This window comes from Bubalus bubalis, chromosome 13, assembly GCF_019923935.1.
Source record: "Bubalus bubalis isolate 160015118507 breed Murrah chromosome 13, NDDB_SH_1, whole genome shotgun sequence".
NCBI lineage: Eukaryota > Metazoa > Chordata > Mammalia > Artiodactyla > Bovidae > Bubalus > Bubalus bubalis.
In genome coordinates, this window is record NC_059169.1 from 57,941,981 (window position 1) to 57,958,983 (window position 17,003).

General features: G+C 42.4%; 1 protein-coding gene across 4 annotated transcripts in view; it reads right to left on the minus strand.

Moving 5' to 3' along the window:
- Positions 1 to 17,003, minus strand: part of FLT1 (fms related receptor tyrosine kinase 1) — a 206,106-nt gene that overhangs the window by 62,405 nt on the left and 126,698 nt on the right. Inside the window, exon 17 of one of the 4 annotated variants that reach the window (XM_025262890.3) lies at positions 16,085 to 16,670. The exons of the other annotated variants lie outside the window; for them this stretch is intronic. Coding sequence (XP_025118675.3) covers positions 16,663 to 16,670 — 8 coding nt within the window. The 3' untranslated portion in view covers positions 16,085 to 16,662. Of the gene's footprint in view, positions 1 to 16,084; positions 16,671 to 17,003 lie in introns of those variants that run through there. 4 annotated transcript variants of the gene reach the window in all.

The following is a 17,003-nucleotide window of genomic DNA, read 5'->3' on the forward strand; positions in this document are numbered from 1 at the left end:
GCTCCTACTCGATAACGGAAAAATGGACAGCAAGTGCCCAGCACACAGTAGGCGCTCGGTAAATGCAAGTTGAAGTGTTACTGTGGAGCGGGTGTGAGGGAGGGGGATCCAGCTTCCTGACCCAGTTGCTTCAGTACCAAGTACTGTCACCCTGTGTTTGAGTACTGATGCTTAGTCTGAGGCTGAGACTGGATGGTGGAAAGGGGCAGGCTAAGGGGTGGCGTCTGCTGAGGGACAGTTAACTCATACCAGGCACAACACACATTCACACACACTCTCTCTCTGACACACACACACACACCAGCAAACAGAAAATGTTTGAGTGAGAATCAATACATGTAGCATAGCTGAGCCAATTAAATGCAAAGTCTGGGCAGGGAGGAGCTCATTAAGAACAGGGAAGTCAGAGGCAGCACGGAGGCGGTGGGCTTTGGGTTAAGGTCTAAACCATTATCAGAGGTGATGGGAAAAAGAGGGGGCATTGAGAAGAAGCAGGACCCTGGAATGAACATGCGCTGAGTGCTGGTTCTGGAATAAATTGGGCCTGACCAGACCAGAGGCTGTATTTTGTTAGCTGAAATAGTTTGTATTCTCCTGATTATAAAGAATAACATTCGATATAGAAAACTTGAGAAATATATTGGAAAGCATAAAGAATATAAAAATACAAACAAACCTGTGGTCTCACTCCCAGTCAATTGTCCTTTTATTTATTTTTTTTGCCATACCAAGCAGTATGTGGGATCTTTATTTCCCAACCAGGGATTGAACCTGTGCACCCTGCATTGGGAGCACAGAGTCTCAACCACTGGATCACCAGGAAGTCCCCCTTTAGTCTTTTTAAAGTGGCCTTTTTACACAGCTTGTTTATTGACATCATATTTTAAGCTTGAGCTTCCCAGATGGCACTAATGGTAAAGAACCCATCTGCCAATGCAGGAGATGCAAGAGACATGGGTTCAATCCCTGGGTGGGGAAGATCCCCGGGTTTAGGAAATTGCAACCCATTCCAGTATTCTTGCCTGGAAAATTCTATGGACAGAGGAGCCTGGCGGGCTATAGGGCCAGTCCATGGAGTCACAAAAGAATCAGACATGACTTAGCATCTAAACAACAACAAGGTCCTAGACACTAGTCTACAAGTTGGCAGTACAATGATAAGCGAGGCAAATCAGTCCCTGCCTGCGCGAGGCTTCAGTTATACTTTGGGAGAAGCACAAACAAAGAATGTCATTTCAAGTGGCCATAAAGTTTGTGAAGAAAATTAGCCAGGTTAAGGAGGGTCACAGGTTAAGGAGGGTGAGGAAGCTATCTTAGGTGGGCTGTTTGAGCAGAGACCAGGGAGGTGGGCTACCGTGAACCAGGTGAAGACATGGAAAAGGGCATTTCAGGGACAGGAAATTGAAAGCCCGTGGGGGCAGGAAGGAGCTTGTTTAGGGAAAGACACGGTGGCTTTGTTCTGGAGCGATTGTGGTTGTTTTTACAATTAAGCAATTTAATTTTTAATTTAAGTAATGTTTAATTTTAAGTAATTATTTGGGTTGCGCTGGCTCTTCGTTGCCATATGCAGGCTTTCTCTAGTTGCAGGAGCAGGGGCTGCTCTCTAGTCGCAGTGTGCGGACTTCTCACTGCGCTGGTTTCTCTTGTTTCAGAGCACGGGCCCTAGGGTGCTCAGGCTTCAGTAGCTGTGGTACACGGGCTTAGTTGCTCCACAGCCTGTGGGATCTTCCCAGACCAGGTATCGAACGCAGGTACCCTGCACTGGCAGGCAGATTCGTACCCACTGTACCACCAGGGGAAATGCCTGGAGCAACTGTGTTTGTTGCAAGTGGTAGGAACTGGTGGTATCGGGGATCTTTGTGAAGGCTTGCTAATGGGTTAGCATGTGGTACTTGAAATGCCAAGTCATAAATGTGTGACTTCAAGGCTGATGGTTTGAACAACTGTGAGGGTAGTGGTACCTTTCCTGTGGGGGAGCAGGTTTGAGGGAGAAAAATTGAGAGTCCTGTCTTGTGAGGGGCCCGCGGCATATCCTAAAGGAGGTTTCACTGGGGCCCAGGGAAGAGGTCAGGGTTGTTGTTCAGTCGCTCAGTTGTGTCTGACTGCAACCGACTGCAGCATGCCAGGCTTCCCTGTCCTTCACTATCTCCTGCGGTTTGCTCAGATTCATGTCCATTGAGTCGGTGAGGCCATCCAACCATCTCATCCTCTGTCGCCCCCTTCTCCTCCTGCCTTCAGTCTTTCCCAGCATCAGGGAGGTCAGGGTTACAGCTGGCTAAGTGGAATCAACATTTGGGAAGCAGGGACAGCCAGGAGAATGGAAACAAAGCTCATGGGAAGTGAGTCCGGCCGGTCTGAAGCCTGAGCCCCAGGAAATTAGAGGAAGAGGAAGCAGCAGAGGCTTAGAAGAAGTCATCCGGGAGGTTGCAAGAAAAGCAGGAGAGCCTGAGTCCTAGATCCGAGGAGAGAGCTCACAGAGAACAGGGATCTGCTGCATTCAGAGCAGCTGAGAAACTAGGAAGATAGAGATGGGAGATAACGAACTGCTGGATTTGACAATGAACTGCTTCAGACGTCTGGGGCAGAAGCGTGATGACTTAGAGAATAGGAGGTGATGGAGGAGAGATGGGGGTGAAGGTTAACTTTTCAGGGAGTGTGCCAGAGACCTACATGAGGTCAAGGAGTGAATTCTTGTTTGAAATGTGAAATTTTATAGCATGTTCATGTGCTGATAGGAATAATCTGGGAGGGAAGGACGGAGGGAGGAAAAGATACTGAGGGAGAAAGAGGAGAGAGGAGGAGAGAGGACACAGAAGGAACAATACCAGGAGAAGCGAGAGGGAATGGAACTCAGCGGCCAAACTGACCTTGGGCAGGAATCCGGAGAGCTCAGGATGGGACAGGTAGATCCGACAATTTGGTGATACATTTTCTCAGTAAACAAGAGGTACTCATCAGTTGAAATTGAGGAGGAGGAAGGAATTTTGGAAGTTTGAAGCAAGAGAAGAAGGTGTGAAATAGGGTGCTGGCAGAGAAAGAAAACAAATCCAGTTGTGAAATGCTGTTAAGGTTTTCCTAATGCGTATACAGCTTTAAACACTGACCCCTCTGTGCGTGTAACTTATTGGTTGGTATTAGGTTACATCTAATCACTCATGACTATAAACAATAGTGCAAGAACATTTTTAAGCATAAAGGTTTGTTTGTTTTTTAATTTCAGATTATTTCCTTAGGCTAGATTTTTCAGAAACAGATCTATTAGGTCAAAGGCTCTTCATTCACATAATCAAGCTGCCTTCCCAAAACATTATTCCAGTTAACACTTGGGCCAGCAGAGGGTAAGAGACAATTTTATCACTTTCCTGCCAGGACTGAGCAGAAACATCTGAAAAATACAAAACACAAAACTTTGTTGGTTTGATAGAGAAAAAATGAGTTGTCTTAATCTCTGTGTGTGTGTGTTTTGGAACATTCTTTCATGTGTTCCTTAGCCATTTTTATTTTCAAAGCACCTGTTTTGAGTCGTTGACTGGGAAGGTGAGTTCAGATGAAGGAGAGCTTTGAAATCCTGGCTGAGGAGTTCTCATGCATTGGAGAAGGAGAGGGTCACAAAGGCTTTTGAGGGAAATGACATGAGAGCTGTGTTTAAGGAAGTTTAGTCTAGAAGGAGAATGCAGGATGGACTGGAATGAGGAAAAAGTGGTATCTGGAAGTCCAGCTCACCAAGTGGTCATTCAGGCAAGGAACGATGAGGCTCCGAGTCTGGATGGTGGGAAAGGAAGTGGAGGGGAAGAAATGGAAGCAGACACTTTGCAGAAACAAGCCACAGGGATTGGTGCTTTACTGGATCCAGGAATAGACCAGGGATGAGTCCAAGGTGCTTCTGGAAAAAAAGAGCTTTCCCCTGTAACCTTGGCTAGATCACTGAATCCCTTTGGGGCCATTTCCCCATCTGTGAAACAAACAAACAGAAAAACCCTCTGTTGTACCTACTCCATGGTATTTGCTATGAGAATCAGTAGAAATAATTTAAGTGAAAGCTTTGAAAAGTAAGGTATGGTGTAAGGGATGATCCCAGAAAAAGAAAGCATGGCTGGATGGTGGGTGGTCGGGGGAAAGGACGTCAGGAAGAGCAGCGAGCCGGTTACCCACGATTGTCTCCACTGCAGCTGACCTGCATCTCAACCAAGTTCCTATCACTCTGATCCCAAATTAAGGCACAGGGCATGATCAAATAAAGCTAGAGGACTTGGACTGCACCCAAGGAGGCAGATGTGTAATTGGAGAGGTGAGTGGATGAAGCCAGAGATGCTGACGAGCTGACATCATCTGGCCCGGGTCCCTCTTCCCACCACGTGGAGGAGAGAAGGGGCAAGACAGTGTCCAAAGTCAACAAGCACAGCTCCTCTTTCTGGCTTGGCCGCATGCTGCATGACAGCAAAGGCAGGGACCTGGATGTGTGATCATCAGGCTCTGAAGCCTCATCGCACTGTTCTCCTCCTCTGCTTTTACTTATTTCCCTTCTCACAAAAACAGGCCAGTTACTCCCCTCATTCTTTTCCCCCATTCCTCCAATCTTCTGCCCATACTTGACTATGATTGTCTTTCCTAGTTTCTTTAACGTCTTAACCTGTTACTACCTTTATACAACCTATTCTCTGTGATACAGGCTCTGTTCTGCTGTGGAGCTCACCTTTTAAGGAGGGCTCCCCTTTTAGTTTAAATTTTGATTAATTTCAGAGATTTTAAAAGTGCAGGAAAAACATAACCCCTGTGCTCACCATTAAGATAACCAGATGTCAACATTTTCCCACCTTTGTTTTATATAAATGAAGTTTATAGATGCTTTTCCCCTCTCTCCAGAGGTACCACTATCCTAAAGTTGGTGCATCTTGGTTTCATGCAGGTTTTGGTGCCTTGTCCACATAAATATCTATCTCTATAGACTATAATATTGTTTTGTGGTTTTAAAAATTCCAAATAAATTGTATGATATAGTACATATCCTTTTTTAACTTGGATATTTTTCTATTCTACAATGTGTTAATATTTATCTTTGTTGATGCATGCAGATGCAGTTAATTTTTAACTGATGTATATAATATTCCCTCGTATAAAAAAGCCACAGATTTTTAAAAAATTCACTTCTCTACTGCGGGATAGTTTTCACTTTTTTGATCTTTACCAAGAAGGCCACAATGAACAGATGACATAGCTATGTGTGCATTGCTATATTATATCTCCTTGTCCTGGGTTGTAGAGTATACCCATTTTCGACTCTATCAATTATTACAAAATTGTCTCTTGAAAATATACCAATTTACACTTTAACCAGCAGTGAGCAAGCACTCCCCTTTCCCACTTACTTACCAATACTTGGTGTTTTCAGGTGTCTTTAATCGGCAGTATTTGGGGTGTAAACATCTTGATATGGGTTTAATCTGTATCTCCCTGATTACTTATTGGGCGGAATATCTTTTTTCAGTTTGGTTGGCCAGTTGGGCTTCTTTTCCTGCGAATTACCAGTTCATGTCCGTTGCACATTTTCCTCTTACCCTATTTGTCTTGTTCTCAATGACTTTAGGGTTCTTTATATGTTTTAGATACTGAGCCCTTGTTGGTTCAATCTGTTAAAGTCTTCTCCATTCTACGAGCAGTCTTCTAAACTTTGTTTATGATGTTTTTAATATAAAGACTTTTAAAATCCTAAGGCAGTCAAATGCATCAATCTTTCCATTATCCTTTGTGCTTTTTGTTACTTGTTAAAGAAATATTTCCTATTCCGATACCATAAATCATTTCCCTTATATACTTTCCTCCCCTCAAAATCTGTTTCAACAGTTTGCTTTCCCTCATTTCGGTCTTTAATACATCGAGATTTCCTTTTGAAGGGAGTATGTATATTGTGTGAGATAGGGACCTAATTTTTACTGTATTTTTACTGTAGCCAATTATGCCAGCAAGGCTTATAGAATAATCTGTTCTCTTCTCACTGAATTGTGAAGCGAGTTCTGTCAGATACCAAGTTTCCACATATTTGTTCTGTTTTTAGGCTCCACAATGACCTATCTATCCTACACAAGTGAATCCATGATTAATTTAGGATTGCTTGATAACACTTCCTAATATTTGGTATGAGTTGATGCTGTTTTCAAAATTGTCTTGGCCCTTTTACACTACAATACAGATTTCAGGTTTAGCTTGTCAAATTCTGTAAAAAGCACTGTTGGAACGTTGATGGGAATTTCTCTGAATTTATGTAATTCAGTACATTGGGAGAAACTGTCCTATTTATTTTTAGGTTGAAACAAATGAAACTGTCAATATTTTGACCTATAAAAATGGCTCACAAGTGGTTCAACTTACTAATATATGTCCCCTTCTAAGAATACCAAATATCTCTGTGTTACTTAGGTCTTCTTTTACATCATTTGATAGCTTTAGGATCTTCTCTTTAAATATGTTGCTTTTCAGTTATATTTTCCTAGATAAAGTTATAATTTTTGTTATTATGCAAAATGGCATTGGGATCTTTGACAAATCACTTTATCTGAATATTCTCTTTCCCCTTTGGGTGTTCATTGTTAGAATGAACAAGCAGAACTCAGAAACATGATGCTGTACTATGTCTTCCTGAGATAATTCAATTGTAGGCCTGCTTCTTTCTAGAAGGATTGCTTACATAAATTCCAACCACAAAAATCATGATAATTCCCGTGGAAACTTACAATTTATCATTGTCAAAACTCTCTTCTTCATCCATCAAAGTTTGACTCAAATGACATTTCCTCCATGAAGTGTCCTGTGATCACCTGTCAGAGGTGCTGATTTGTATCTGATGGAATTTTATGCCCTTCATGTTGCATATTTTTGAATTGACTTTGTACCTATTATGTGTGTGTTTTTCAAAGGTAAGGAATAAGTTTTACTCATTTTCCTTTTCTCTAGAATATAACAAATGTCTGACTGATGATAGGGAATGAAAGTTACGCTTAATAAAATAAAAAGTAATTTTTGTTATGATGGTCTTGGCTTGCCAGCTTAATGATAAATGTTTTGAGGTAGGCATATGATAAATTTTCCATAAATGGTAGCTAGGATGATGATGTATCTAATTCTAGGTACCTAGTAAATAATCACACCTTTAGATTGGCCATTCTTAAAGGAATTCATGGGCTTCCCTCATAGCTCAGTTGGCAAAGAGTCCGCCTGCAATGCAGAAGACTCTGGTTTGATTCCTGGGTCCAGAAGATCCGCTAGAGAAGGAATAGGCTACCCACTCCAGTATTCTTGGGCTTCCCTTGTGGCTTAGCTGGCAAAGTATCCGCCTGCAATGTGGGAGACCTGGGTTCAATCCCTGGGTTGGGAAGATCCCTTGGAGAAGGGAAAGGCTACCCACTCCAGTATTCTGTCCTGGAGAATTCCATGGACTGTATATAGTGACCCACAAAGAGTCGGACACAACTGAGCGACTTTCAATTTCATAGGAATTCATTTACTAAGAGCTGTATCTGAATTAAGGATCAGAAGAGCAAAAATATAGATTCAGGATGGTTAAAGGTGGCCCAAGAAAACTAGATGTCTGATTGATTTCCCACAAATACCACAAAGGAGACACTATATATCTAGTCAAACTTTTGGGGTTTGGAAAATTATATCTGGGGAAGAGAAACTCAAGTTTAGTAAACTTCAAAGGCTGACAAAATTCAGACATGAAGGATGATGGCTCATTAAGTAATACTAAAAAGATGAATGATTCCAATGTTTTCAAATGTTTACCATGCGGCTTCTTCCTTAATTGAAAATTTGACTCTAAGATCAAGCCTTGTGGCAAAGCCTTTATAGATGTAAGAAAAAAAATGTTGGTGAAGTACGGAATAATCTAAGACACAGTGAAAGGCAGCCTTATAATAATGTGCTAAGTGGGAAGAGAGTTGTGAAATGTTGAAAACATATAGTCTAAAGGCAATCCGATGGGCAATGTGATCCATGGTGAGACTCTTTGCTCTATAGCCTTGAAAAAGATAAAGAAGAGAAGCTTTTAGAAAAGAATTAGATTAAGGACAGTGATGGGGGAAAAAAAAGCTGTATAATATTCTTCTCCATGCAACCACTGAATAAGGGAAAAGCCGTCCACAAAGGTTCTTTCATTTGGGATAATGGCTATTGCTTCACTAGTTTGACTTTCCGAAGTGGGTTATGATAACAGAATACTTTTTAAAAGCTCTTAAGAAATTGTAAACCAGATGCATTGAAGGGGTTATGGTTGAAGTGAGCACCTTGAAACTGTGCCTAAAACACATGTATTTCTAAACATGTTAAAGTGAAAAGCACTTTTTTTTCCTGCTCTTTCACTAAATTTTACTATTGTTCCAATGAAGTATTTCAAGATGCTCTGGGCACATAAAAAAAGGTGTCAAGTGGTGCTAACTCTGTGGTTATGAGCTGTAAAACCTTAGCTACTCACTATGTATGTCTATAAATTATAAACACAGACACATGTGTGCTCACACATGTAACACACACACACCCTGTCCCTGCCCCAACAAATTCTTATGGTGTGTCCAGATTTGCCATAGCCCCTTCCATGTGGTTGGAGGAATTTATACCGTAGGATACAGTCACCTAAAGTGGCCTTTCTGTGGGTAGTATAGTATAGTTCTATGACCATTTTCAGGCAGGAAATAGTATTGCATTGCACAAGGGTTTAAAGGCAAGAAGGTATTTTTCCATCAGTAGAATAGCTAAATAACTTATGGGAACACATACCATATTATAGGGCATGACTGCTTAAAAAATTAGGCAGATGATATGTACATAGAGAGATCTCCAGAATAAAGTGTGATAAAAGCAAGTCATAAAACAAAACACAGAGTGTGAGCTCAACTCAGATTTATCTTAGAGATGTTGGCTTTTCCCAGATCACCCTACTGTAATCCATTACCTTATTTTGTTCACCACAGAAGTTACTACCATCTGATTGTATGCTATATGCTTATAGTTTTGTTAGATTTATTACCTGTACTTTTTCATTTGAATATAAATTCAAGGTCCCTGTTTTGTTTCCAGCACCTAGTGTATTCCTGGTACAGGGCTGGCTCTCAGTGTATAGCTATGAATGAATCCCAGCTATCTTTTGCCCATGAATATCTATGCCCCATATTTGCATGGGCTTCCCTGGTGGCTCAGTGGTAAAGAACCCGCCTGCCAATGCAGGAGACATAAGAGATGCAGGTTTGATCCCTGGGTCGGGAAGATCCCCTGGAGGAGGGCATGGCAACCCACTCCAGTATTCTTGCCTGAAGAATCCTATGGATACAGGAGCCTGGCAGGCTACAGTCCATGGGGTCACAAAGAGTTGGACACAACTAAAGCGACTTAGCACCCACACATACATATTTGCATAAAGGCACATATATAAGTAAAGAAAAGGAAAAATCTGACAAAATACACATCAAACAGTTATCATGGGTTAATTCCCCCAAGAGACAATTTTATAGTGTATTCTATTTTGGTATTATGTGATCATTTACAATTTAAAAGTATTCATGTACTACTTATTTAGTTAAATAACAGTAATTTTTTATTACAAAAATGAAATGGTGTAGGTCTCTTTACTATCAGCAAAGAACCACTGAATGAAAGTTTAAAAGCTATATAGATCCAAATACTTGTACATTTGCAAAACTTTATGATACTGACTATGGATAGGATAATGAAATATTTTTGAAGCAAGTAAAGCAGATTTATGCTTCCCTACAGTTTACAATTAAAAAAAATTTTTTTGGCCAGGCTGCATGGCTTATGGGATCTTAGTTCCCCAGCCAGGGATTGACCTGGCATCCCCTACAGTGGAAGTCTAGAGTCTTAACCACTGGATCACAAGGGAAGTTCCCAAAATTTACAAATTTGGATTAAAGCAATAAAAGGACAACCAAAATTTATTCCATCAGGAGACTGGTCCCTATGGAGGGAAGGGGAGAGAGAGAGAGAAGGGGTGTGTGTGTGTGTGTGTGTTAGGGTTGGGGCATGACTTATAGTATGTTTTCTGTGTGTGAGTTTTCATGATAGTTGAATTATGAATGAGTTGAATGAGATGGCTACTTATACTAATACACAATCTTATTGTGTAAGATGTCTTAGTAGCAGATTACGCAAAAATCAAGTTTTGATTGAGTGTGGGTGGAGGAGGAATGAACTTCCTTGATTTGGTGTTTTCAGCAGTGATTTCATCCTGCTGAGCTCACAGATTAGATTATCCGAGAATGTATCTGTTGGCATATTTTCCTTAATTGTACTGGGTAGAGTGGTGACCCCCACTGCATCGCCGGGTGTCACTTTAGATCCTGGGTAAGCTGTTTCAAGTTCCTCCTTGGGGGAAGGAGGCGTTTCCATGCAAATACTGGACTTATGAGGTAGAAAAGCCTCATCTCATTAGTTTGCCAAGAGCTGGAGGAGTAAACTTAAGGCAGGTAGTGTCTGAGTTTTCCTTCTATATAATCACCTAGGCTTCCATGTAAGCGGGAAAATGTGGATTGGGGAAGGAGACCCCCTTCTACTCCAAGAGCTCAGACCACAGCTCTTAGTTTTAGAGTTAGTGACCCTGGACAAGGTTCAGCCCCCTCCCGGTCTCTGGGAGAATCTGTCCTTCTCCACCCCCATCCATCTTTCTTTCTCTCTTCTTTGTTTTTCTTACTCCCCCTTCCTTTTTCTCTGCTACTGGTCTCTCAAACATTGCCTGCTCTTCAGACAAAACAAGCTGCCGGTTGTGGCCATGCTCAAAGTACAGTTCCTTGCGTCCCAAGAGGTCACAGAAAGAATCAAAAGAGGAGGTTAATTCACAGTGGGAAGGGAAGAGCTTTAATGGTATGAGGTTTCCGTTTGAGGTGCTGCAGAAGTTCTGAAATGAGACAGTGATGGTTGTACAAGCTTGTGAATATACTTACTGCCACTGAACTTGGCACTTTTAAAGGAAAAAGTAAAATTTTTGTTACATGTATTTCACCACATTTTTTTTTTTAAAGGGAGAGGTTGTTCTAAAGTGATGCTCACATTTGCAAGTTTTTTCCCATTTCTTGCATTGCAAATTTTTCACTTGAACATTCAAGAGGGCTTCAAAAGAGGCACCCAACCAAAGGTAAACAGCTAGCAGGGGCTTCTGGTTCACAAGAGTGAGTCTGTGCCGGCTCCTGTGTGAGTGCTCCGCTGGGTCTTGCTGTGGCCGAGAGCTGTCAGGAGGCTTTTCTGGTCTGAATGGGGCTGAGGATATGGGCTGGAAGAGGCATCCAAGTCGTCTTCCTTGGGCCAAGCATTAGGATATGACACGATGCTAGGTATATATGAGAAAGAGCTAAATACGGTAGAACTTGAGGATAAAGAGAGAGATTTGAGGGTGTCAGGACTGAGTCTCCATAATAACTCCTGTTGATTTCCAGTTCAAAATGGGACTCTACTCACAGGTCATGTTACTTTTCTCGATGTAAACCCTACAGCTCCATGGCTGTACATGTGTCAGTCTCACTGAAGCAGCTGAATGTTAGCTAGTAATTAGCAGGAAGTAATTCTCCACTTTTTCATCAGCTTAGAGCTGTGGTTGGAGTTGGGCATCCTCTCTTCTCTAGGGTTTTCAGTTCTGGCTCTGGACTCTGGCAGTGCCAGCCAATCGTCTTCTCTGCTGTTACCCCCAACTCTACTCCTTTCACCTTCTAAATGCCAGTTTATCCTTAGGAAAGAGCTGAGCCTTAGTTCTCTGCCACATTCAGTTCAGTTCAGTCGCTCAGTCGTGTCCAAGTCTTTGCAACCCCATGAATTGCAGCATGCCAGGCCTCCCTGTCCATCACCAACTCCTGGAGTTCACCCAAACTCATGTGCATCGAGTCGGTGATGGCATCCAGCCATCTCATCCTCTGTTGTCCCCTTCTCCTCCTGCCCCCAATCCCTCCCAGCATCAGGGTCTTTTCCAATGAGTCAACTCTTCGCATGAGGTGGCCAAAGTATTGGAGTTTCAGCCTCAGCATCAGTCCTTCCAATGAACACCCAGGACTGATCTCCTTTAGGATGGACTGGTTGGATCTCCTTGCAGTCCAAGGGACTCTCAAGAGTCTTCTCCAAAACCACAGTTCAAAAGCATCAATTCTTCGGCGCTCAGCTTTCTTCACAGTCCAACTCTCACATCCATACATGACTACTGGAAAAACCATAGCCTTGACTAGATGGACCTTTGTTGGCAAAGTAATGTCTGTGCTTTTGAATATGCTGTCTAGGTTGGTCATAACTTTCCTTCCAAGGAGTAAGCGTCTTTTAATTTCATGCCTGCAATCACCGTCTACAGTAATTTTGGAGCCCCCCAAAATAAAGTCTGACACTGTTTCCACTGTTTCCCCATCTATTTCCCATGAAGTGATGGGACTGGATGCCATGATCTTAGTTTTCTGAATGTTGAGCTTTAAACCAACTTTTCACTCTCCTCTTTCATTTTCATCAAGAGGCTTTTTAGTTCCTCTTCACTCTCTGCCATAAGGGTAGTGTCATCTGCATATCTGAAGTTATTGATATTTCTCCCGGCAATCTTAGGGATGTCCTTTAAGCTTATACTGTTGTCAGAGATACAACTAAACCAAACCCTGAGAAGATTCTAGCAGAAGAGTTCTTCTCAGAGAAGAGCTACTGGGGTGTCTGCTAATAGGGCTTGGCCCTTCTCTGTCTGGGTACCTGGACCCCCTTACCTTAGAGACACTGGTGGAAGAGGAAGGGATGATGTAAATGGCTGCTTCACTGATCACGTGAACTGACTGATTAGCTCAGGTCAGGTGACAGAGCCTACTCACTCCCCACTCACTGCCTTCCGTGTGCCTGGGCAGCGTGGCCTCATTTCTTTCCTGCAGTGTTTCTTAACCTATTTTGCACCATAAGGGTACATTTCCATGAGGAAGAAAAGGCAATTACTCTGTAAGTTTTGTGGAAGGTTAATAGACATTTCTGAATTTTATTGTTCTAGGAAATAAAGCAAAAATAGCTTGAGAGTGATAGTCAGTTTATCATCCCCTGGCATCAGCATTCTTGTTCACCTTTCTCCTCTACTTTTCCTCAGCATCTCTCCCAGATCCATGAAAACCACTTTATGCTTCAGGTGTAATTCTGCCCCCTGGGTACTAGGACAGTAGGTCACCTTGATTTGAATAATTGCTTACGGGTACAGAGATTTGCATCAGTGACATAGTGATGATAGATCATTAGATAAATAACTCTAGTGACCAAGATCTCACTTAGGAAGGAATATTGATCAGTGATTCCTCTTCCAGCCTCTGTCCATTCAAGATGGAATTTATTCTCCCTAAACTCTTAGTAACAAAGGTCTGTCTAGTCAAAGCTATCATTTTTCCAGTAGTCATGTATGGAAGTGAGAGCTGGACTATTAAGAAAGCTGAGTGCCAAAGAATTGATGCTTTTGAACTGTAGTGTTGAAGACTCTTGAGAGTCCCTTGGACTGCAAGGAGATCCAACCAGTCCATCCTAAAGGAAATCAGTCCTGAATATTCATTGCAAGGACTGATGCTGAAGCTGAAGCTCCAATACTTTGACACCTGATGTGAAGAACTGACTCATTTGAAAAGATCCTGATGATGGGAATGATTGAAGGTGGGAGGAGAAGAGGACGACAGAGGATGAGATTGTTGGATGGCATCACCGACTCAATGGACATGAGTTTGAGTAAGCTCCGGCAGTTGGTGATGGACGGGGAAGTCTGGCGTGCTGCAGTCAATGGGGTCGCAAAGAGTCGGACATGACTGAGTGACTGAACTGAACTGAAACTCTTTGTGGTTCGAACCCTACTTCTTTAATCTTAAAATACTCTGAAAATGCCTTGCCGTCCTAGAGATTTTGATGATGGTTTCTCAGGCTTTACTAACAGCATCGCAGGTTACTATCACCTTCTGTTCTCTGAAATATTTTTAGAGAAGAGTACTTTTTTCAGCAGTTCATGGCTCTTGTCAGGAACCCCACTTTCTCTGCACCCCCATTTGGGAGGTGGTTCTTGCTTACACGGGTGTAGCCCTAAGCTGGGCCTGCCTCCTGCCACCTCTGCTTTGCAAACCGACCTTGATTCCTTACTGTGTTACTCCGAAGCCCCCGGCCAGCAGCCCCTCTTCTTGTGCTTACTTGGCTGTCAAGAAACATCTTAGAACCTCACTGGAGAATCTGGGAAGAGTGTGAGCTAGAAAGCGGACTTACTGATCATTTGGGGTAACTGCCAGTTCCATCGGCAGGCGGGTGGAGGGGTCACCAGGACACTCTGGGGGAACCAGGAGTTCTCCAAGGTGACTTTGTAACATTGTTCCAAGTCTGGGCGCAAACTCTAAATATGGTGGGCCTAGCAGAAAGAATGTTTCTTAAAGGAGCTTCCCTGTCTGTAGACTGCTAAGAACTGAACCACTGCCAAAGAGAACGTGTCTCCAGCCTAGAGGTCTCGTGGTGATGTTCTGGTGCTGGTCCTGTCTCAGGACATTTTTCTTTCATGTTTGGTCCTTTATATTATACTCACTTTAGCAGCTCCATTCTTTGGTCACCTGTCCCTTCAAAAGAAATATGTCTCAAATCACCTGCTTTCAACACTTTGTACCCTACCATCCCTCCTAACTGTTCCCAGCTGCTTCCTGACTTGGGTCTAGTTCGGAGGTTCTCCAAGCTTTATCACATATTTTCTCTTATTTCCTCTTTATCTCTCTTCCATTCTATGTATTCCACTAAAAATGGATGATTGAGAACCTGCTGTATGCTCAGCATTAGGAATTAAAATGAAAATATTTTAATTAAAAGCACAAAGGATGTATTTTTTTTTCCAGTTATCTAACGTATTAAAGATCTTTTAATCCTGTGCTGGAGTCACATTTTCTACTTGTTTCATTTAATAGTTTACCTTATTCCAGTTTTTAGACTCATTAACTCTGGTGCCTATTGACCTATGATAGTGAGTTAGGGCACACATGGTTGCTGCTTGAAGGAGTTGTAGTCACTCAAACACACACACTATTATGTCTGATGTGTGCTTATTCCGATTTTCATGTTCTCATTCAGCGCTATATTCACAGAGCTTAGCAGAGCACCAGACACAAAACAGAGCCTTAATGATATTTATTACATGAGTAAAAAGACTGTAAGGCTGATACAGAATAAATTTTGGACCTTTTGAGATTTAAAAGTAACTGGATTTTGGTTCAAAATAATTTTTAATTTTATATATGACACGTCCACTTAAAAAAATGCTTTAAATGGTTTTAATATGCTTAGCATTAAAAATAGATTTTAAAAATTCAGTGAGGTGTTTTTTTTTTCCCCAGTGAGGTTTTTAGGAAGCCTAAACTTTAAGAGTTGGAAATGAGAAAATCTTCCTTGTTTTCAATGCTGATTTATGCCCACAAGATCATTTAAAACTAGTGTCTGTCTATTCTCTTCTGAGTGATGGGAACTAGCGTTTAGCTCCACATGGTATATCTGTATCCAGGGTCTGGGTGTCAGAGTTGCTCTTCTAGTTTAACGCTTGGTCTGCTACCCACTAACCCTACCACTTAGTCATTTCTCCCATGTTTCTGCTTCCTCATCCCTTAGCTCATCAAACAGGCATGATAATTTAACAAACCCCATAGAACTGGTGGGAGGAGTAAACAAAGCAATATTAGTAAGAGGCTTCAACGAGGACCGGGCGCCTAACAAGAGGGTGTCAAGTCAAAACAGATCTGGAAATGCAGCTGATAACGGCACCTGCCTCAGATGCCGGTCGACAGCCGTGGAGGGTAAATGAGACTTTTGTAAACTCTTAACTGCTCCTTGGGTATCTGGTGAGCACTCAGTACATTTTTATTATTATTTTTGATAAGGAAGGCCTATAAAGATAGCATATCTTCAAAGGTTTTAACCATCACACATGAAACCAGAGAACAGCTGAGTGATGTGCTCTACGACGTGGCATGGGTTGTGAATAAACTCGGACTTCAGAGAGAAAGCAGCATGCTGTGTGCCCCAGAATGTGAAAGGGGGGCCCTGGTGGCCAGAGGCCGGGGCAGTCTTTTAGGCTAGGGAGCCGGGGTCAGCCGCCGGGGGCTGAGGGGGTAGATGGAAGTTAGCAGGCTGGCTTGTGCCGTTGAGGCCCCGCAAAGCCTGTGATCATGCTGGGTTGTGCAGCTGGCAGTGGGAAGCCCGCCCGTGGGCACCCCAGGGAGAGAGCCTCCTGCCCCCTGAAAACACATTTCCCTGGGCTGCCTGCTTAGGGAAGAAGTTACCCTCCCCTAAATTCTCTCACCAGCTATTTCATCCCCACTTGTCTAGAGCCTTAACTCTCTGTTGTTTTTGGAATCGAGTAAGTTGGCATTGAACAAAAAACAGTGATAATGGGCTGGATCCCGTCAGTGATCCAAAGTCACCGAAATGCTCTTGGTATATGAGTTCTTTTTGAGTTGCCAGGCTTGGTATAAAAAGAGGCATCTCAAGTGTCTAACGGAAGTACAGTTTATTCTCAGGTTACTAAAACTCATTTGAGCTTTCAAAGGCTTAGGATATGATGGACTAGTTCTCAAGTCTTTTTCAGCCTGTGATCTTGATGTTTTTCGATATCAGCTTTCGAACAAACAGTGAGTCAAGGATGTTCACTCTGGTTATCAGTGATCTTCACTTCTCTATACACATGGACAAAAGGGTCACAGTCGTAAGAATGTGTTGCACTGGCTGTTGAATTTGCTGTCTCAAATGGGAATCTTACATATGAAACTTTACAAACACCATATACATGTAAGCAAGAGATTATCCCCAGAAAAGTTAAGAAATTCCTCTCCAAAAAGCTATAGTAGTTTTAAAGCATGAATAAAAGGAAGAGAGAGAGAAAATCGACAACGTAGTGTAGCCGAACTCAATAAACGCTCATAATAGCATATTGGGCTTCCCTGGTGGCTCTGCACCGAAGCATTTGCCTGCAATGCAGGAGACCATCTATAATGCAGGAAACATGGGTT